Source organism: Populus trichocarpa, chromosome 2 (assembly GCF_000002775.5).
Source record: "Populus trichocarpa isolate Nisqually-1 chromosome 2, P.trichocarpa_v4.1, whole genome shotgun sequence".
Taxonomy (NCBI): domain Eukaryota; kingdom Viridiplantae; phylum Streptophyta; class Magnoliopsida; order Malpighiales; family Salicaceae; genus Populus; species Populus trichocarpa.
In genome coordinates, this window is record NC_037286.2 from 3475011 (window position 1) to 3496484 (window position 21474).

General features: G+C 35.6%; 3 protein-coding genes across 4 annotated transcripts; all 3 read left to right on the forward strand.

Annotated features, from left to right (window-relative positions):
- Positions 1-7726: 7726 nt before the first annotated feature.
- On the forward strand, positions 7727-14069 carry LOC7480035 (F-box protein SKIP17). Its single transcript, XM_052450482.1, has 13 exons — positions 7727-8142; positions 8871-9046; positions 9458-9652; positions 9746-9856; positions 10604-10689; positions 10780-10901; positions 11737-11801; positions 11895-11967; positions 12225-12287; positions 12386-12450; positions 12539-12613; positions 12782-13049; positions 13707-14069. The coding sequence occupies exons 1-12, from the start codon at positions 7807-7809 to the stop codon at positions 12996-12998; spliced, it is 1584 nt and encodes a 527-aa protein (XP_052306442.1). The 5' UTR covers positions 7727-7806; the 3' UTR covers positions 12999-13049; positions 13707-14069.
- A 448-nt stretch (positions 14070-14517) lies between these two features.
- Positions 14518-16290, forward strand: LOC127904993 (COMPASS-like H3K4 histone methylase component WDR5B). Its single transcript, XM_052450483.1, has 2 exons — positions 14518-15222; positions 15738-16290. Exons 1-2 carry the CDS (start codon positions 14566-14568, stop codon positions 16023-16025), a joined length of 945 nt encoding a protein of 314 aa, XP_052306443.1. The 5' UTR covers positions 14518-14565; the 3' UTR covers positions 16026-16290.
- Positions 16291-16392: 102 nt separating this feature from the next.
- LOC7480037 (N-terminal acetyltransferase B complex catalytic subunit NAA20) lies at positions 16393-20146 on the forward strand. 2 transcript variants are annotated; one of them, XM_024594714.2, is made up of 6 exons: positions 16393-17143; positions 17238-17328; positions 17412-17544; positions 18142-18211; positions 19676-19736; positions 19831-20146. In XM_024594714.2, exons 2-6 carry the CDS (start codon positions 17244-17246, stop codon positions 19920-19922), a joined length of 441 nt encoding a protein of 146 aa, XP_024450482.2. In that variant the 5' UTR covers positions 16393-17143; positions 17238-17243; the 3' UTR covers positions 19923-20146. The 2 variants fall into 2 exon arrangements, with proteins under 2 accessions (XP_024450482.2, XP_024450484.2); XM_024594716.2 differs by lacking the exon at positions 17238-17328.
- Positions 20147-21474: the final 1328 nt, after the last annotated feature.

The following is a 21474-nucleotide window of genomic DNA, read 5'->3' on the forward strand; positions in this document are numbered from 1 at the left end:
TCCCCTCCTCTCGTCAACTTACTCGTATTACATGATTGCACTAACCCAATGCTCTTCATCAATTGCTTTTAGGGATTAGCCCAAACATCGTTGCTTTGATTTATTACGATAATTTTTGAACTATTCATGAATGCTATCAACATGATATCTTTGTGGAGCTCTGCAGTAAGATCGCCTTTTGCTTACTCCCTTGACAACCATTCGTATTTGTGAGAATGAAAACTTTGTTGTAAAGAAATGAGATTGCAAGCATTAACTTGTTCTAATGGCTAAATTGCAGCAGGTATGTAAATCATTTACATGGGATCTGAGGCATTTCATGAGACAATGTTTCCCTGTTCTGTTCGTATGTGTGCAGCACTACTTGCTTATCATTTGTTTATACTGATTCCAGAGTAGCTGTGTCAGGCCAATTAGTGCTCATTTTGGGAATCATCAATTTGGCTGTGGCCGTGGCTTTTAAGTATTTGGCAATATTTTAAAAGCTAACATCACATCCCCTTCCATTTGTTATTTTCAGAAGCTACAATTTGTAGCTTTTCAAAAGCCACAGCCACCGCCCAAACGCAAGCCTGTTTTGACTAGGTGATAGTGATCGCTCCATGTTCAGTAAGTTAGTTTGTACTTGATGTTTTTAGATTCTCAATCTCGCCCCTTTATTCTTGATGTAAAATGGAAGGGTGAGAATCCTAAAACCCAAGTACATACCGATTCATTGTATTTGGAGTAATCAACTAGTAGTGTCTCCTTCCAATCAAGACTATCTCGGGCTGTGAATGTTCACTGTTTAACAACATTAATGCTGTACTCGATTCTCAAATATGACACAAATAGTTGCACTCTCCTCTATATATGTATTGTACTTGCTTTTCTGTCATAAATGGATATGCTACCAGCTTTTGAACTTCTTACCACAACCCTGAGGAAACATGTTGCTGCTGCTTTGTTAAAATTCCCCTGGTCAAAGTTACACAGAACCCAGTTGTCCAGCTGAAAAAACAAGCAAATACAGTGATCTGAGCAGCATGGTGAAGAGAAATATTCCTGCATCTGAAACTGGCATGCTAAAAGTTTAGATGAACGTTGATGCAACTTTGGCTGCTGCTCCCCTGTAAGCCTTCTTCATCTTTCAATTGCCATTCTAAGGTATACTATGTTGAGCTTTATAATTAGAATAGTAGTCGCAGTTGTTTGTGGGTTAATGATCCAAGTTTCTTGGTGCTCAAAGTTAAGCCTTTATTACCTTTCAGCATGCTTAATTTGACCCCCGAGAGTTTGAAAAGATGCATCGCAAATAGAATAGGAGAAACACAAGGCACCAATCATTTTCCCCTTAATTATTATTGTGATTGCATGTTAATGGACAATAAAGGATTTGCAGTGTGCATTCTATCATCGTCAACCAGTCGGTTCTCGTTCGTCATGTTCTTGTTCCTTAATGGAAATGTGGGTTTTGCTTGGAAAACAGCAGCAGCAAATCATGACGTGCATAATTCTTTTTAAATAACCATGAAGTTCACATGCCTCCATGGTGCATGGGCACTTGCTCTGTACATTAGAGTTCCGCTCAAATCAGCTTTCCAAACTGTAATTGCCCATCCAGAATACGCTGAACATGCATCGTGATGACTTAGCTGTTTAATTCCTGGATAATAATATTTTCCCAGCAAATCACATTCTTAAGTCAGATGCAAAATCAAAATCAGAGTCACGAGACTCATAACTTGGTATAACATGTCAGGCCCACAATAGCAAACATCCACAGAAATTAGCAGAAAAATACTTAGTCTCAAACAAAATGGGACTGGTTGAACTGTTTGGAGAATTATTAACTTGGAAGATAATGAGAATTGGCAAATGATTTGCTTGGCAACTTTTTGGCTGTCTATTTAGTTTCTCTTGAAGGCGATAACACTCTTTAGTCCTTTCCCATTCTCACGAAACGAAATAAACTAGCTCTACTGAAAGACACGAAAATTTTTACTGTTCAGGCTTCACGTGCCTATAGAAACGGGAACTCTCCTCTTCCCCATCTCCCTCTGTTGTCCACCTAGTCCGAGGCTGAAACCCAACCAGTACTCCTCTGCTAGAACCCATCTTTCAAAACCATTTTCATGGCCTCATGTCTCGTTAGTTGCTTGGAAACCCAACAGATTTAGAGGCAGAACTGTATTTTTTGGAGGGAATTCTAATGACATCTCAAATGAGTCTCGGTTTCTGGATGAAAATGGAGTTGTTGATGATATGGATGGCTATCTCAACTATCTCTCTCTGGAGTATGACTCTGTTTGGGACACCAAGACATCATGGTAATTCTCTTCTTCTTCAGTTCTTGTTATTACTTTCTGCTTTTGTTCCTAAATGTTTCTATTAGTACCACTACTGCTTGCTCAATGGTCGCCATGCTTTACTAGTCATGGAACTTCAATAGATGACCTGCTCGACAGCAACTCAAATGTCCTAAATTAGTAAATTTTAAAATCGTAAAATTGGGATGTTACAGATTTTACTGGCTGACAACCTATTTTATTACGATTTCAACCAATTGCGATTTTTAGTGCGTTTTGAATCAATGCTATTTAGACAACCATTTTTAATAATCAAGGGAGCGTGATTCCGACATATATATTAAATTCAATATGTTTGGACTTCAGAATTAATCAAGTTTATTGTTTGTTTGGAAATGTGGTTACAGTTGCTTTTTAAAGTGTTTTTCGTGTTGAAATATATCAAAATAATATTTTTTTATTTTTTAAAAATTATTTTTGAGATCAGTATATTAAAACGATCCAAAACACATAAAAAATTAATTTTTAACAAAAAACAAATTTAACTTTAATTTGAAACCGCGTTCCCAAATGTTCATACTTAGATTTGACTTCACTTGTACTTAAATTTGATAATCAGTAAAGTTTAAAAGCGTATGAACTTAATAATCAACTAAGTCCAATATAATTACCATCTTTTTTTTGGATCTAATCCCAGAGAAATAACCGACCTCCTCTAGATCAAATCTAAGAAAAAAACTTAATATCTCTATAGGTTAATTGACATTTTAAACTCTAGTCTTTTTACGTTTTTTTAGGTGCATCAAAATTCTTTATAGACCTACCATAATTTTATGAGCTAAGAAATATCTATTTCTTAATTAATGTTATCATGATAATGAACTTGCAAACTTATATTTTATAAATTATAAATATAACACGAGAGCTTTATAAAAGAAAAAAAGGTTTATAATCTTAAAAATTCTATATTACCTTAATATTTGAGAAGATACTAATTTTATTATCATAGTATCTTAAAGTTTTCCAATTGAGATTATTATTTTTCTTACAGTATTCAAGACTAACTTAGTGAATTTGAAATTCTTTAAATTGAAAATAAACTCAAATACTTGCGTATAAATCAACTATTATATCAAACATCAAACAACCTTTTAATTTTATGTTCTTGAACATCATCACCTGGTGGTACATTTTTCTGTATTCTTATCCAAAGGTACAGCTCTATATCTTAATTTATGATCGCTTGATGCATACTCTATCAAGGAAAGGATATGCTTTGTTCTTGAGTTCTTGGTTCAGTCGAAGACGCCTGGTTGTGTATTTTTGTAAGTGAGACAAAACTTGAAGTGACGCTACATAATGCCATTATGCATGCTGTATCAAGGAAAGGATATCCTTATTTAAAGCCTAAAGGGGCCTGGGATACCATGCTGTGGATTGTCATTCATGCTGCTATTGGGTTGTTAGAGAAGCACTCTGGAAGACTGAAGGTCTCTAAGATTTTGGCATGGTGTGATGCTAACCTGCAGTCATCTCATGGTCTCTGAGTTGCTCACTACATGTGGTAACTGAGCTTCTCTTTCTTTGCATCTGCAAGATGTTCTTGGATACCATTTTACTCTACTTTCTGAATACAACGGCACAAACACAGTCGACTTGAAATTCTCTGATAAGCCGATAATCTCGAGTGAATATATGTATGTTTTTGCAGTTTTGAAAGATAAAGACAAACTGTACCTGGTTCTCTTGAGGAGCTTATAGCCGCATAAGATTTATGCTTCACATTTTCCTTTTGAAAGTTGTGCAGGATACTTGTATGATTTGCTAGAGTAATTGTATATTCTGATGAAAAAATATATGTAGCGTCTTAATTTTAATTTTTGACAAGCATATACCGACAAAAATGATTTGAAGCAAATATCTAAAAAAATATCCACCTGTTTGAGAGTGAGAAAAAACTGAAAAATCCATTAAATCAAGAAAATAAAAAAAATTACATCATACAAAAACCTGATTAAATTAATTATAATATTTTAAAAAATATTCAATTTAGTTCGGTTCTAGTTTCATAAACTTGAAACTGAAAAATCTCAACTGAACCGAACCGAACCGGTTTAGTTAAAAAATATAAAATAACCGAACCGAAACCAAGCCCATCATAAAACTCATTAGAAAGTCTAAAAAAACCCCAAAAAACAATATAGTTTTTTATTTTTAATATTAAATAATAGAACCAAACCAAACCAAAATTGGTGGGTTAGGTTTTGGTTTTTAATATAAAATAACCAAACCAAACCGAAACCAATCGGTTGGAACCGGTTTCAGTTCGGTTTTGATTTTAATTTTTATATCTTACAAAATTTCAATTTAATTATTTTTATAAATAAAAACCAAACTAAACAAAAAATAATCACTCCTATTTCTGTGCGTTTTCATTTTGATCTGCACGCTCTCAATAGTATTCACTCTAATGGTAACGTTTTTGTTGCAAGCCATTTACAATCCATCTAACCATGTAGTGGCAGTTTTTGTTTTTGTTTTTATTTTTAGATTTTTTAAAAAATATTATTGATTTGAAAAAATAATGAATTAATGTTTTTTAGTGTGTTTTTATGATTTTGATGTGTTGATGTTAAAAATAAAAAAATTTTAAAAAAATTATCTTAATATATTTTCAAACAAAAAATTATTTTGAAAAACATCATGCAATACAATTTTAAACACCTCTTCGATAATCATATCTTTTGTTATTGTGTTAGTTTTTGTTTTTTTATCTTATCATATAGAAAAATTTGTTTGGTTAATTAAATAACTTATGTTTTTTGTATTGGATATCGTATAATTACATTTCAAATTTTAATTCTGTATAAACTAAAAATAATATTAATTTTATTTTGTAAAGTGCCTATTTTTATCTTTTTACATATGTATATTGAAGTTAATATTTATTTTGAAAAAAAAAACAATAATATTAACGAGTTTTTGTGAAGTTAGTGTAGTGTTTTTTTAATTAAATTTAGATTTTAGGAACATATCTCCTAGTTTTAACATGTTTTTTTTAAATGAATGAAAAAGCTACCTAACTATTATCTAATTCTAGAGCCATGTTGACGGGGCTAGGTTTTGGCCCAAAAGCCCTTATGGAAAATGAATTAGCAGCCCCACGGCATAAGCAGAGGGCCTAAGGCCCGCCAAATAGAACATACCCACGAATGAGAATGTCCTTGCACGGGCGTGGAACCCGCTGGAGGTAGAACCAACTGGTGACAATATGTGGGATCTCGTTAACAACGTTGGACCTCTGTCAAGCACGGGCAATCCAGATCAAACTCGAGTACTGTTTTCGAGCCTAATTTTTTTTTAATTTTAAAATTAAATACTTTTTTATTTATTTTAAAATTAATTATTTTTAGTGTTTTTAGATTATTTTAAGATACGATATTAAAAATAATTTTTTTAAAATAAAAATATTATTTTGATTTATTTCCAAGTAAAAAATACTTTGAAATACAACTACTATTATTTTAATTATTTTAATCCTGTTAAAATTTTAATAAATAAATTTCATTTTGAATTTTAAAGTTTGCTCCAAACCGAGCAATGCATTTTTCAGATGGCATATTGAGTTTCAAGAGTTGATGGCCGTTTAGAAATGTGTTTGAAAACGGTATTTTTTTAAAATTTGATATTTTTTATATACAAATAATTTTAAAAATAAAAAATTATTTTAATATATTTTTTTAAAAATAACACTGCCAAATCTGACCGAGAAACATGTTCCGAACTCTCCCAAGTTATTGTACAAAAAATGAAGTCATCTGTTATGAAGATGCTCTCATTAAAACTAGCCGTGCAAAGGTGCATTTGCAATTTGTACCGAATTCAGTTAACGTTTTGTCCTAAAAACGAAGAATAGCTGTGATGCTCCTGAATCTTGATCCATTTTACGATCCAAGACTGGTTCGTTGTGAGCAAGTTAGACGCATCTACAGGCTACAGCCAGTCATTCGTTGTCTCTTCACCTATCTTGGTCGCGCTGTTCTAAAAATATTGCCCAAGCGTATCGATTATTTTTTCCCGGAGTGTTTGGCTACGGACTAGTTTTTCTTACACAATCTATATTCGTAATTCATTGATGGAGAGGAAAATTATGAGATCATGATTTAAATTAAGGTTGTCAATTTTGTTTCGTTTTGTTTAGAATGACCAAAACATTATATACCAATTCAAAAAACAAAACAAAACGGAACAATTTTCATCTCATTTTAAATCTCGGTCCGTTCTGGATTTTTCGGCTAAATTCCGGCCGGAACGTTCCGATTTCATTCCACATGTTCTGTTCCGCTCTTGAAAAACCATTGAATCTTGTTCAATTTAATTAATTAAATCACTCAAGTATAAAAAGCTATTTTTCATTACTATTTTCAATAACAATGATATTAATAATAATATTAAAAATTATTATTACTATTTTCATTAACAATTATATTATTTTTTAAAAATTATATTTATCACTTATATATATAGTTTATATTCATGTTGTTTTTTTTCATGTTTATACTTTGTAGGAATTTAAGCAAAACAAGGGATGCTTTAGATCCCATTAGCCTTGATAACATTGACCTAACTTTATATTTAAAATATTTGTGTTAAAACATTTTACTTTCATAGTATTTTGATATTTTGTTTAAGTTGAATTACTTTAAGTTAAAAATCTATTTAATCTTGACTTTTTAGAAATATTTTAAATTTTAAAATTATATAATTTATAATTAATTTATCTTGAATTTAAATTATGTTTGTTGAATTTTATATATATAAACAGTACAACCCTGAAACGGCACATCAAAACACTCCGAAACTGAAGCATTTCATTCCAATTGAAAAAACAAAACACCTACCGAAACGAAATTGATAACCTTGATTTAAATCCCACCATTTATAAAATATATAAAATTCTTCTTATTTTTATTTTTTATATACCACCAATTAAACTAATGAATCCCTTTTTAATTATTAATTGTGCTGAAGTAACTAGTGGTATGTTTAGGATACATCTAAACTTACACTCATGATAAAAAAAACAAAAAAAAACTTGTGTATTTGTATTATTAAAAAAATTCACTTATTTTTTCTATTTAACATATAAGAAATTTTTTTATGATGCTCAAATTATAACAATAACTACTTATTTAATAAATTGAGATAACAAAACAAAAAAAGGAAATTAAAAAATTAATTTTATAACAAGTAAAAATATTTTCATTACTGTGGTAAAATATATATGATTTTCTCTTTTTTTATATCCATGTATTAAATTTATCCGTAGGGATCCAATGATAAAGTCACACAAAGAGGTATCCATGCGAAGCAGTCACCACCCTCCCTACTCCAGCATTCTCCCGAATCTCCCCACGTATACATCCATGTGTCACCCATTTCCTTGTCCGTACTCCATATCTCTCAAAAACAGACACTCTCATTTCGTCACGCTCTCTCTTTCTCACATTCACTCACTATGGATACCCTCCTCCACACCCCAACCTCCATGGCCAAGCGTCCCTGCTCTTTTCCTTCCTCTCCCTCTCCATCCCCAAACCCTAACATGAACAATCAACTCGATAATCTCCTCCGAACTTTTCTTAACCTCGCTGACTCTCCTTCTCTCTCCATCGACCACTCCTTCGAGCATCTCCTCGAGTCTTCCCCTTGCGATGCTGATAAGTCTCTCCTCATCGATCGCGCCCTTAAATTAGGATCGCTGCTTCTCGAAGCCGGCAAGCGCTCTGCTAGGAAACGCTCTTCTGTTCATAATTCACTCACTTGGGCTCTCCCTCCCGATCTCACCATTAAGGTTTGTTTTATTGTCAACTATCTTTTTCCTCATCGGGTTGTTCAAATTTTTAGAATTTGAATGCATGCAAGTCGCGTGCTGTGTTTTGCTTGTCGACGATGGCAGTAGATTTTTTTTCCTTTTTAAGCTTCATTACTGTAATGTGGAGTTCAAGATTTGGTTTACTTGTTGATTGATTCATGAGTTGCAAGTTTTCTGTGTTGCTTGATACTGTGAAGTATGATCAAGTCAGGTGTTGTAGAGGAACTTTAAAGGGAATGTGATTTGTGTTTGGGAGTTTTAAATTTGCATTTGACAATCCTTTAATTGATGGTTGCGACTTGACATCAATTGATTGCATGAAGATGTTGATGGTATTAACTAAATGTGGTCAATTAAGTTGTAAATCTTTCTCAAAAGATACTTTCATGATGCTCTAAGACAGAAATACTGCCAAATATAATAGTTTCTCAAGTTAGAAGTACATTGATGTATTGAATATTCTGAAACATTGATGTGGTGAATATGCTGCGGATCCAAGCGTTGGAGATGCTATGAGGCTTCCGTGTTTAGTACGATGGCATATGATAGTTAAGAATCAAGGATTTTTAGATTCTTGTTATGATAATGTCTATTTTGTTGTTCTCAGAACGTGTTGAGCATTCATATGTCTAGTTAATTATAAATGCATTTTAAGTGTGAATTGGTTTTCTTTTTATGGATTTTTGATTTATGGTGTACAAATGCAGGTGCTTTCCATGCTTGATACACAAAGCCTGTGCTATGCTGCTGCAACTTGTTCAATGTTCTACAAATGTGCCATGGATCCCTTGTGCTATGCTAATATTGACTTGACGACTGTTGTCCCAAAAGTTAATAACGCTGTTGTGTCTACAATGATCCAGCGTGCTGGGAAAGCGCTTCTGTAAGAAGATTTCATATAACAAGTCTAGATTTTGTGCAAGTCTTCTTTGGGTCTATTATATGCTTGGCATCTCATTTAGATCCCCTATTATGCAATTATGAAGATTCTGAAAAATTATTTCCTTCCTAATTAAATATAGAATTTAATTCATTTTGATATCATATGTGGTTATTAAATTTAATTGATGTTCATCCTTGCGTTCTGTATGGAGAAGGATTTATCTGTACTGGGAAAGGCTCTGTTGATCACACTAAAGTTAGCCCGTGTTGAGTGTTATATTTATGCATGAGAAATATGCTGTATAGCATGCACGGATGTCACCCTTTATGATGGTTCCCAGGATCTCATATGTGGATATTGTTGGTGGTCTTACTGATTTCCTCTCTCTCTCTCTGCCACTTGGTGACCCAGGTCTCTTAAGCTTGGTATAGTTCCAGGTCCGATTATGTCTCGTGGATCTTGTCAACCGATGGTATATGGCATCCAGAACGCTGTAGAAGTGTCCAACTTTTCATGGAATGATAAAAAGACCAGACAGGGGAAGGAGTCATCGATTCTTAGTAGATCCTGCTTAAATCCTTTAAGTGGGGACAGTGGTGCTGCTGGGTATGTTTGGAATTTGGAAACTTTGATTAAAGAGTTGTTTGTCCACATCTATGATTTCTTTTGATCTTAATGTCTGCCTTTTCGTAATGCAAGGGCTGTTTTGAGAGGGTTGCATTTATACAATATTGAAAGAATTGACAACACATCTCTCTGTGGGGCATTGTCAGCCTGCCCATCTCTGCTTGATCTGGAAATAATTGGCCTGTAAGTTTCTGTTGAGTTTGTTTTCTGTGGGATATTGTTGGTTTAAGAACATTGCACGAGGTAATGGTGGTGATTGTATCGGGTGAATAGCATTGATAAATGGAGTGTATTTGATAGACTAGATGTTAACAATGCTACATTGCATCTCCCAGTACTTTTTGGGCTTTCATATGCTACTACTAATGATGTGATTGGATGCTTCATCCATACATAACTTTCCAAGTTTACTGGCTAGTAGTAATAATTATATGCCTATTTGATTTAGCTATGATTCCTCATCAGCATGTTTTAGCTACCTTTGTAATGATAGCATGGTAATATTATCATGATAATAAACCAGTTAACACACACAACTTTTAATTGATTTTGGTTCTTGAGTTGCTCCTTTGACAAATTCAAGTGGCTTAAGTCAGCTTCTCTTAGGGAATCATGTGCATGTGTGTTTTAAAATTTTGGTTATACCTAGAGACCTCTTGGAGGAGGAGTGCCTGTTGAGCTACAAACTTGTTGACCATATGTGTTTATTATACCAGAAATCGTTAATATAATTATGCATGCAAGATAATTCATGTTGATATATTCATGAGTTAGTTTATGGAAAATATAATACCAAACACCCTGTAACGTGGACATGCAATTGCTTTCAAATGTCTTTATCTTTCTATAATTCATTTCGAGCATTGTATTTTGAAAACTTTGGGCAAATTAGTCTTCATAGTGGCAGCTGATTTTTTTCGGGTGGAGCAGACATGTTGAGTTGAGGCAAACATTGGTGTCGGTCAGCATGAATTGTCCCTTGATAGAGCGTTTGTTTTTCGAATCTTCAAAAACAGGTGCACAACCTTCTGATGAGATTTTTTTTTTTTTAAATCCATGCTTGTACATGTTTTTGTTTTGCTTACTATGAGCATGTTCTCTACCAGGAAGAGATGACAGCCTGAAATCGCCAACATGTGTGGAGCTGGTAAATAATTGTCCAAATTTAACTTCATTGGCTCTTAGAGGTTTCAAGCTGTATGATTATAAACTTCGCATACTTGTTAAGGTACGTCAACAATCAAGTTCGGTCTAGTTGTTGTTGTTGTAACCATGTGTTTCCACACGCGTTACTAAGTATTTCTGAGATATTTTTCCATTTAATTTAATTATAACTAATCTCCTTTTCTCCCCCTTTTGAGAGTAATATCTAATCATTGCTTTACTCTGTTGTGCTGAATTTTGGACTGTTTCATAGTTGTGACATCCAACAAAGCAAATTGGAAATGACAAGAAAGAATGTTAAGCTGGCATCATTCCAATGGAGGGCTTGGTTGAAATTATTTTTTAAGCTTTAAGATGGCTTTAGAAAATGGAGTTTTGTGGGAGATTGGGTCCGCATGTACTCAATTTATAATACACCTGATTTCTCCATTCTCAAGTTGTTTTCTAGATAATTATTTCTCCATGTTCACGATAGAGGTCTCCTTTGTTGGTTGGTTCAAGAACCATGCTTAGTTGATTTTATTGTTAAAACACAATTGCTTGGTTCTCCAATCTAACTTTGTGTTCCTGGGGAGAATTAGCAAACTTTTGTGTCATCACAAAATTGTGTATTTGTGGTTCGCATCATGGAATGGCCACACTTCATGACCTGAACGAGCAATCTGTATACTTTTGGTCATTAATATTTCTAGCACCAACTTTACAATAATGATTGGTCTTATGGCATGCCATTCACTATGTGTATCTTTTGTTGTCAAAATTTGATCTAACCAAGATCCTAGCACAGAACAATGGAAACTTTTGATAAATAAATGCATGTCCTTGCTTTGTAGCCAATACATAGTTCTTTGGTTCTTAACTGAACTCTAATGACTAACAAGATCTGTATACCTGTACAGGGATTTCGCAAGCTAAAATATGTTGATTTTTCAACATCATATTCTATCACTGGAAGTTTTTTGAGGTCTGCACATCTTTTTTAGAATATAATTGTGGTAGGTCCATTCTTTTCTCTATTTGAAATCTTACAAGGGTTTGTTTTTGTTGAAACTGTTAGGAACCTTGGAGGTAACATAGGTGGGAGTCTGCTGGAAGTTATGATTTTGCGAGACTGCATACATCTCAAAGAGGCAGGCCATAGTTCCTTTTGCTTCCCCACATCCTTTCCCTTAAATTTCTTCGAATACGAAAGATCCTGGCTTTCATACTTTGCAGGGTCTCTAAGATCATTTTGGTGGCTCATCTGGTTCAATTCCTAAATGAGACAGCATGCAGATAATCTATATACCTAGAAATAGATTAGACATCAGTCTATGAAAAGCAAATGTATTATAATTTGTTATATTTTTTATTTCTCTAATTCACCTTTTTGTTTCATTATATGCAGCTGGAAGTTGCACGATTATTAACATCAGTTCTTGCTGGGGACTTTAAATATCTTCAACATCTTGTGGGTAGATCGATATTGTTGATATCCTGCTTTGTCATAGTCTGATTGTCACGTTCCATCTTCTTCTTCTTCTAAATCTTATTACTGCTCTTTAATAGGATATATCAAACAGGGAAGGTTTGGCTGCTGCAGGTGACTCATATGGTAGATGTTACAGTTCAAGGTACTGTTTCTTCCTTCTGCATTTATCATGCTTACACAATATTTCTACCTGTTAATATTATATAAAGTATTTTGGTGCGTATTGGCAGTATCATTCCTATGAAGCAAGTATTAGAAGAAAGACCTGAAATCTGTTTGCTAGCAGAATTTCCATCAGAAGGAAGGTCAGATATCTCTGATTAATTTTAAACCTTTAGTTTGTGCCAGCAGGAGTTGAACTCTGGTTTTTATTCCTGTCAAAATAGCCAATATCAGAAGAGGAAAAAAGAACAGAGAATCTATGATTTTGGAATTAAATTCATCATGGTTTGGTTGTCAATCTGGTTTTGCAGTTTTATCGACATCAGCCAAATGACTGATAGCGATCTAAATAGCGAGGTCAGCTTGTCATCATTACTGAGCAGTATTGCATCAGATGGTTCGTCTTTTATGTACACATCGGAAAGCAACTATAGTAGTGATCAGACAAGTGGGAATGAGGAGGGTAGAGATTCTGGTTATGTTGTTTGTGAGGAAAGCTCAGATGAGTATGATTATCTGCTTGGCTAGGTGAACCATCAAGTTCAGCAAGGTTTGGAATCGTGGCCACTAATGAATTAGGTATCCATCCCCCTGTCTTCTGTGCTAATCAGATTATGAATTCTAAGTTTTATTGTGACTGAGATCATGCTTTACATTGCTAGTATTTGAACTCTATGAAGTGATCTCTCCTGTCACTCTAGGACCGGTATTTTAGGGCTCTTCGAAACATGGTTGGCATGGATATGCATGATGATTGAGTAAAAGAACTGGAATCACATGTCAGGAAGCTGCCATTCATGACGCTTTTTGTCTTTATTACTGAAATCATGTAATACTGGGTACTATAGTTGCATACTAATTGGATGTGGAATTTGTCATGTAACCAAGTTTTTAAAATTAAAATGATGCTGTTTTAGATGTATGCTTCTTTCATTAACTTTCTATTAGCATAAAGAAGAATTTATTAAATTCTCATAAATGCACCAGATCAATGCAGGGCGTGTTCTTAAAATCGTCTAGGGACTTGTTAGGTGCAAGCTGGTTTGAGCGTAGCATCTAGTTTATTTGTTGTCTTATCTTCATAAAGTTAATGATTAATTTTTCTAACTATTGCGGTGGACTATCATGGATCATGGTACTGGAGTTGTACCAGTAATGACACCGCATCTTTCCCTTTTTTTTTGTGCATTTCTAAAACATGTTTCTGATCTAACAGTGTGCTCTTATGCTGCCTAGATTTATGCAGGAGGCTCTTATTGAGAGCAAGCTGACTAGAACCATTGTTGAATGTACTCGTGGGCAGTGGACTTGATTGCACATATGCCATCACATTCATGCCTCCCTCAGAGTCAGATACCTGTGGATTTTAAAAGCTGCCGATATTTGCCCGGACAGACATTTGAGTTGGGGTCTGCCCTTGTTTACTGAGATGACTGTTGAAAGCCTTTGGGGAATTTTTTTTTTTTAATCTTTTCCCCTGAATTGTGGACGCTTTTACCTCCCTGTAAAGTTTGTATTCAGGGTATTGGATGACATCTTTCTTATTAATTATCTATGATAAATTTATGACGTCCCTTACATCGGGGAATATTGATTGAAGAGATCACTTCCCGTCATTTCCCATCATTTCCATCCATGGAAGTGTCCTCTGTGTTCGCTGTCTCTCGTCCTCCCACTCCACATTGCTTCAAACACCTTGCTTTGATTCTAGATATTAAAGTCATCTTAACAAAGAGTGCAGCTGCAGCTTGTCCCGTATTTTGAAAGAGAAGAACTTGCCCAGATCCCTAACCATTCGATAAATTAATATTTGGCATTAATCTTCTATATGATTTTCACTTCTAGAAAATTTAATGGATGTTGCAGGTTGCAAGAGAGTATCGAAGAGTGTTAATGGATGTAGTCTTGAAGGTTTTCAGGCCCGTTGTTTTCTTGAGGGGCAAAAAACCGGCAGACGCCAACCTACCTTGGGCCAAGGCCCAATGATCCCTTAAACACTTGTCCCATGGGTTAAGAAAGCAATCCCCTCCGCTATATAAGCAAGCAAGTAGCTGCTTCAGCATCTTCCATTGGAACTTTCACTTGGGATTTGGTGATGGCCAGCAGTGGATCGCAACAGACACCACCATACAAACCGTACAGGCACATACGAACCCTGAGGGGCCACGAGCGAGCAGTCTCCTGCGTAAAATTTTCAAACGATGGAACGCTCCTGGCCTCAGCCTCCTTGGACAAAACCCTAATTCTCTGGTCGTCTCCCGACTTCTCCCTTGTCCACCGCCTCATAGGGCACTCCGAGGGCGTATCCGACCTCGCCTGGTCCTCTGACTCTCACTATATCTGCTCCGCCTCTGATGACCGCACTCTCCGCATCTGGGACGCACGCACCCCCTTCGATTGCCTTAAGATCCTCAAGGGCCACTCTGATTTTGTGTTCTGTGTGAATTTTAATCCTCAGTCGAACTTAATCGTCTCGGGTTCTTTTGATGAAACGATTCGAATTTGGGAGGTGAAGACAGGGAAATGCGTTAGGGTCATTAGAGCTCATTCTATGCCGGTAACATCAGTGCATTTTAATAGAGATGGTTCTTTGATTGTCTCGGGGAGTCATGATGGTTCTTGTAAGATTTGGGAGGCTTCTTCTGGTACTTGTTTGAAGACTCTCATTGATGATAAGAACCCTGCTGTGTCCTTTGTTAAATTCTCGCCTAATGGAAAGTTCATTCTCGTTGCTACTCTTGATAGCACTCTTGTAAGTTTTCACTTTGTTGGTTTGGTTAAGTTCCATATCTTACAATAATTCAAGATTATATTATGATTCTTGAACTGATAAACGTTTTTAATGATGCTAGAAGTGAAGCAATCTTGGGGGTTTAGGGGTTGGTAGGTTTGTGATTTTGGGTAGATATTATTGTGCATTTTTACTCACTGTTTTTGCTGTTCAATGCTGAGGAGTTGTGGAGCTTTGTAATTAGGATTTGGTTTTGTGTGTTTCTACTCTCTGCAAATGGATGCATTTATTCCTAGTTTCCGTTTGCTTTAACTGTTTTGAGTATTATGGTTGTGTCACCTGGTAGAGTTTTTGTTTTGGTAGATTCCAAGTATTGAGCACGAGAGCATGCATACATAATAAGATTCAAATTTGAGTTCCCTTCTGCATTCTGGATGTTAGATGTGTAGCAGTGCAAACTGGGATAGTAATCTTCAGAATCCAAGAGAATTTTTTGTTGTTTTCATGCTTGCTTAATTTCAATTTTCTGTCGCCAGAAACTTTGGAATTACTCGACGGGGAAGTTCTTGAAGATTTACTCTGGTCACACCAACAAAGTATACTGCATAACCTCGACATTCTCTGTGACAAATGGGAAATACATCGTGAGTGGGTCTGAAGACAAGTGTGTTTACTTGTGGGATCTCCAGCAAAAAACCATGGTTCAGAAACTAGAAGGCCATACTGATACTGCCATTTCTGTAACATGCCACCCTACAGAGAACAAGATAGCTTCTGCTGGCCTTGATGGTGATAAATCAATCAGAATTTGGCATCAAGATTAGAGAATCTTACACCATGTGCATTGATATGTCAAAAGAGTGTTGATGATCAACAAGTTAAAAAGGAAGTTCATGATCTGAGGCATTAACGTGTTATCTGATGAATCCTAACAACCATGTTATTATCTGGTGGCCAGTGTATTGATAAACATTTCTTATGAGTGAATCGTTTGGGCATCTTCATTCCAAATGGGTATTGTAATGGCAAGGTCTAATAGATCTCCAAATAATAACAATTTGAAACAAATATATATTATTCTTTTTTGTATATTTTGCTTTTTTTTTTCCCTTGTATACGAACGAGGGGCCAAAGGCCCAGAAACAGAAGAAAATTACACAATCTCAGCAACCCAATACCCCTCATATTCCTAAACAAATACTCCATTATGAAAGGAGTCTGCCAAAAAAAGAAACTGTATCATTGTCTAGCGTTCCCCCAAAATTTGCCTGGTTATCTCTACTAAAATTTGCTTATAAACATGACTAACCTTAAAAGAGTCCAATTCCCATCAGTGACAGTAAGTTTCTTGCTTTGTTTCACCAACATTAGAATAAGAACCAGCCTCCTTGTGATTTAAAAAACAAGGATAGATGCACCACCTATGAATCAAACACCAGCAAGAGCCACCAGACCTCCATGTTGCACGCCATTCCCGGACCTATCTTCACGGCCATAGTTCAGCTTTCAAGGCATTGCAGCAACCAACACCAGCTGCAAAACCCATCATGAATCTGCGGGGAGCATCTCGAATTAACCCACCAGCTCCAGCAGGGCCAGGATTTACCCGTGTTCAACTTTGGGCGACCATCATGGGAAGCTTTCCAACTTTTCCATTCCCCCGTGTGAGGTTTCGAACTTTTCTTTTCTCGTGGCCTCGTAGGCAAGCTGGCTAGTACTTGAAAGAGAGAGAGAGAGAACGACTTCTTTGTTTTAGTGGGGGTATTATTACGGCCCAGAGAAAATTGCAAAAGAGGTAAATCCAATCCTGGCCCATTTTGGAATTTGCCAGCCACATCCAAGAAACAACGAGCGAAGAAGAAAGATGACGACAATTCGATGATTCAGCTGCAACGATCTTCTCGGCTTCGCCTCCATCAATCTCGACCATCTCACCGAAACTGTAAGGAACCTCAACACTTGTTTCTTTCTAGTTTTTTTCGATTGATTCTTTTCTAGTAATACAAAATAATAATGAAATTTTAAAACTTATTCAGTTCAATATGTCATTCTACATGACTTATTCGGCAAGATGGCCCGATTATTTCCATGTTGCTGAAGGCCCTGTAAACAAAATCGTGGGCTACAGTAAGCCTTTCCTTCCTACTATTATAACTATTTTTTATTTTAAAAAAAAATCCTGTGAATTGCATTTGAATTGGTTGTTGCAGTAATGGGGAAAGTAGAAGGACAAGGCGAGTCGTGGCATGGTCATGTGACAGCAGTAACTGTGGCTACAGAATACCGCAGGCAGCAGTTGGCTAAGAAACTTTTGAATCTATTGGAAGATATCAGCGACAAGATGTAAGATTAACCTTACATCACTTACAGTTATGTTATTTTGTGTTTTATTTTAGCTTAGCTGCTATTTTCGTTGAAGGTAGGAATTTGGTTTGATTTTTCAGAAATTTATCATGGAAACTTTCTTTTGTTTTGGAATTTATCAAGAGATTTGTATCACTCTACGGAACTGTAGAATGGGACTTTAAAATTTAAATGTTTGGAGAGAGGTTGATTCGAGTTTAGTTTTAGCTCATGGTTTTTGGTTACTTTTAGTTTTACTTCTTTCAACAAGACATTGCAGCATTACGAGGTTCTTTAAATTATGATTTTTGTAAAAATATGCCGAGATGCTATTTCTTCATCGCTAAATATCATTCAGTTCCAGTTGACCAGCAGCTTGACACAAACAGATCTTCTAAACGATCCATTTCTTCTCCTCTCATCGTTGGCCTGACTGTTAGTCAACTGTGCAATGTCGTATAATTTGGATGCAATTGATTGAAATTGTGTTTGTTTGGTTACATCTGCATTTTTCGAATTGCATGTTGTCTGTCGGCGAGTAATTGCTTAAAAATAAGTCTCCCCTGCTTCTTTCTAATTTGAGAAACCTTTCTGCAGTGATAAGGCTTATTTTGTAGATCTTTTTGTGAGAGCATCAAATACACCAGCCATAAAGATGTATGAGAAGGTAATGGTTCTTTGAATTCTTTTTGGTATCTAGACATTTCTTGCTGCTTGATCATATTCTGAGTTTGTAATGAATATGCATGCTTCTTTGAAGCATGAAAGAGTCTTCAGTGAAAGAAATTGAACCTAACCTCAAAACTTGATCTCGTTAACAAACATGATTCAAATTTAATCTACAGAGACTCGAAGCTCATGTTTTCATTTAGAAAGTCAGCCATTCTGGACGATTCAATCATAACCAGAAAGAGCATTGCTACTTTTGGCTATTGGCTCTTAAATTTGATTTCTTTTATTTCTGTCCTATGTTTCCTTACAAACTGGCTGTTGAACTTCTGGTCTGGTGGGTTCCTTCCAAAGAACTAGGGGTTGTAAGGTGCTTAGATGCCTTACGAAGATTGCTTTTGGATAATCTCTTTGTAGAGTGTCAATTTTAGAATGGATAATTCTGGAAAACCAATCAATTTGTGCTTGTCTCCCAACCCCATGCATAGATGTCTAACTTCTCTCTTCTTCTATGACATAAATTCTTTTTTGTTGGCCAGGGTATTAATTGAATTTGGCCACGTGCTTTATATTAGAAATCCTCTGGAAATTCTTCATAAAGTTTTTGTTTAGTGGCAGCCAGAAAGGAATTTGGAGAGGGTACTTGCTGCTTCTTTGCTTCAGATCCCCCATGTAGATTAATCAGAGAATTTATTAGCTGTTAAGTTCATATTTTTAATAGCGAACTGTGAGGGACAGTCTTACTATTTTCTGAATGAAAGAAGCCCTATTCTACAAGTACAGAAATGATTAGCGTGTAACGGGGAATTAGAACCTTGTGGTGATTGAGTCAACATATGCTCATTAGTAGAGTAACTAGGACTGCTCTTCTTTAGACCGGGGGCCAAATTCAGAATACACAATGAAAGTAATGATCCCAATTAAAAGAAAAAAAAATTGAAACTTCCACCTGCAACCTGCCAGTTTTATCTTTCAGTACTTGAAAATGAACGTGGAACCAAAAAAAAGAAAGAAAACAGGAGCAGATATCAGCAATGTGCTGGAGCTTGTGAATTATTGGAAGGATAATCTTTCTACTTTAATGTTGTGGAACAGATATTGTATAACTCTTTTGTTTTATTCTAGGCTATTGCTGACTTTCTTTTAGTTAATTTGTACATCAACCTTTCGCGGCTCCTTACGCTCCTTTCAGAGATTATCTGGGTTTTCTACTTTGACAAGGTCTATATTCTTCATTTACAGTGTTATGCAGGCAGTCCCCTGCCTGTTATGAAGTTCACATCCAACTTGACCTGCTCTTATTGAGGTTCTCTGGGTTTACACTTTGATAAGGTCCATTCTTGCATGTAACATGCAGATGGGCTTTCCTTTTATGAGGTTATATAATGCATTTAGATATGAACCTGGAGTTATATTTTCAATGAGACAAAACGATTCTTACTCTTCTGCCTTTGTCTCACAGCTTGGGTATGTAATCTATAGAAGGGTGCTGCGCTATTATTCAGGGGAGGAAGATGGATTAGGTAAGTGTTCCATATCTGGCTTTAACATCCCCAAACACCTTCCATTGAGCTTACGTTGCTTCTCACCACCAACATTGCTGTGTTCTGTTTTCAGATATGAGGAAAGCTTTATCTAGAGACGTTGAAAAGAAATCCACTATCCCCCTCAAGCGGCCGGTTACTCCTGATGAATTGGAGTATGATTAAATCTGCATTTTGTTGATAACTGAAGTTGAAAGTGTGGTTTTGACTCTTGGAATGAAAATGATGCCTGAGTCTGTGGGTCCATTGTAGAAATTTTGTCTTATGAAAGAGAGCAGTGTCTTGTATCTTTTATTTGTTCAACATGACTCATGAAGAAGGGAAGGGACGTGCTTCTGACAGACCAAGCTTTTTTCTTGGATTATGAATTTATTACTTGTTTTGCCGTATGCTATGTTTCTTCTTTCAGAAGCATTGAGAATGCCAACTTTCCATCCAGGCTCCATGAGGAGGGAACAAGGCACTTATCGATTCGCCTCTTCTTTTTCATGAACTTGTTTTTTTTAAATGTCGGGTGATCTATCTCAGTAGGTGATTGGCACACACGTTTGTGAATGTCTGGTGAAGACTGATTCCCGTAGCAGGCACATTTTCTAGTGACAACCAAAGCCATGGCGCAGACTGCCTGAATGGGCTTGCGATTATTGCACATAGGATTTCTAGGAGGATGCAGCAAAACAGTGGGGAGGGCCACGTATTCGATCATACTCTTGAGTACTTCAGTCCATTACACACTCTATCAACTGAAATTAGGGCGCCTTATCAATCTCAGCAAGCCAAACTATTTTGTGACGTTTAAGGCTATGCTTGGCAATGGGCTGCTCTTGGAATCACCTCTTGAAGTCCTGAGAACTCCACACAGAGGTCCCTCTCACCTGAATCCGAGAGTGGTCCATGTACATATCAAATCATACCTTAAAGTTCAAATTCCGTTGCATATGCACTGATGGGACCTCTGTCCCTTGCATGTTCCCGGCTTGCACGACAAAGAAACAGGCATGAAGACAAGCTTCACGTGTCATTGTTCTTATCCAAAAGAATTTTTCACAAATCAGTGATGGTGATTTGAAGGGCTTTACCCAAACGGGTCCAAACAACATGCCTTTTGCTTTTACAATGATGCGTCTCATGTTTTAAAGCTTTTTTTTTTTTTTTTCTAATGAAATTTTATAAATCTTATGTTTCCCTTTTCTTATTCAACATATCTTTTATTTATATAAAAAAAAAATGAAAGAAAAAACCTTTCATTACCATCTGTCATGGCCATGGCTATGATTGATCCACTTTCAACCTCATGTAACCCGTTACTTGCTTCGGAGCATTTGCAGTCCTCGGTTCATATTGGGTACTATTTAAATAGATTTGTTTGATGGGATATGGTAATAATTTCAGGCATTAATGAGACATGTATGATAGATTAAGCCTCTTCCATGTCTCTTAAATAAACCATCCACGTGGAAATTGATGAAATTTTTTAAAAATTATTTCTTGAGGCTTCTCGAGACTAGTATAAACACTAAAAAAAAGTAATTAATTTTTTTTTTCATAGAAAAATCCAAAATCAATCACAATAATATTATTTTATGAAAACTTTATGATAAAAAAATTTTAAGATTTGGAGGGAATTTAAAAATTGAATTTTTAAAGGGAACTCGTGTTCACAAATCGGTTACAAAATAATTTTTTGAAAGAATTGATATAATTTTGTTTAACCTAA

Coding starts and splice junctions, on each gene's coding strand:
- LOC7480037 (XM_024594714.2), top strand. CDS start 17,244: ATGTCATTCTACATGACTTATTCGGCAAGATGGCCCGATTATTTCCAT. Junction 17,329..17,411: donor AAACAAAATCGTGGGCTACA/GTAAGCCTTTCC, acceptor TGGTTGTTGCAG/TAATGGGGAAAGTAGAAGGA. Junction 17,545..18,141: donor GAAGATATCAGCGACAAGAT/GTAAGATTAACC, acceptor ACCTTTCTGCAG/TGATAAGGCTTATTTTGTAG.
- LOC127904993 (XM_052450483.1), top strand. CDS start 14,566: ATGGCCAGCAGTGGATCGCAACAGACACCACCATACAAACCGTACAGG. Junction 15,223..15,737: donor CTACTCTTGATAGCACTCTT/GTAAGTTTTCAC, acceptor TTCTGTCGCCAG/AAACTTTGGAATTACTCGAC.
- LOC7480035 (XM_052450482.1), top strand. CDS start 7,807: ATGGATACCCTCCTCCACACCCCAACCTCCATGGCCAAGCGTCCCTGC. Junction 10,690..10,779: donor TTTCGAATCTTCAAAAACAG/GTGCACAACCTT, acceptor GTTCTCTACCAG/GAAGAGATGACAGCCTGAAA. Junction 11,802..11,894: donor ATCACTGGAAGTTTTTTGAG/GTCTGCACATCT, acceptor TGAAACTGTTAG/GAACCTTGGAGGTAACATAG.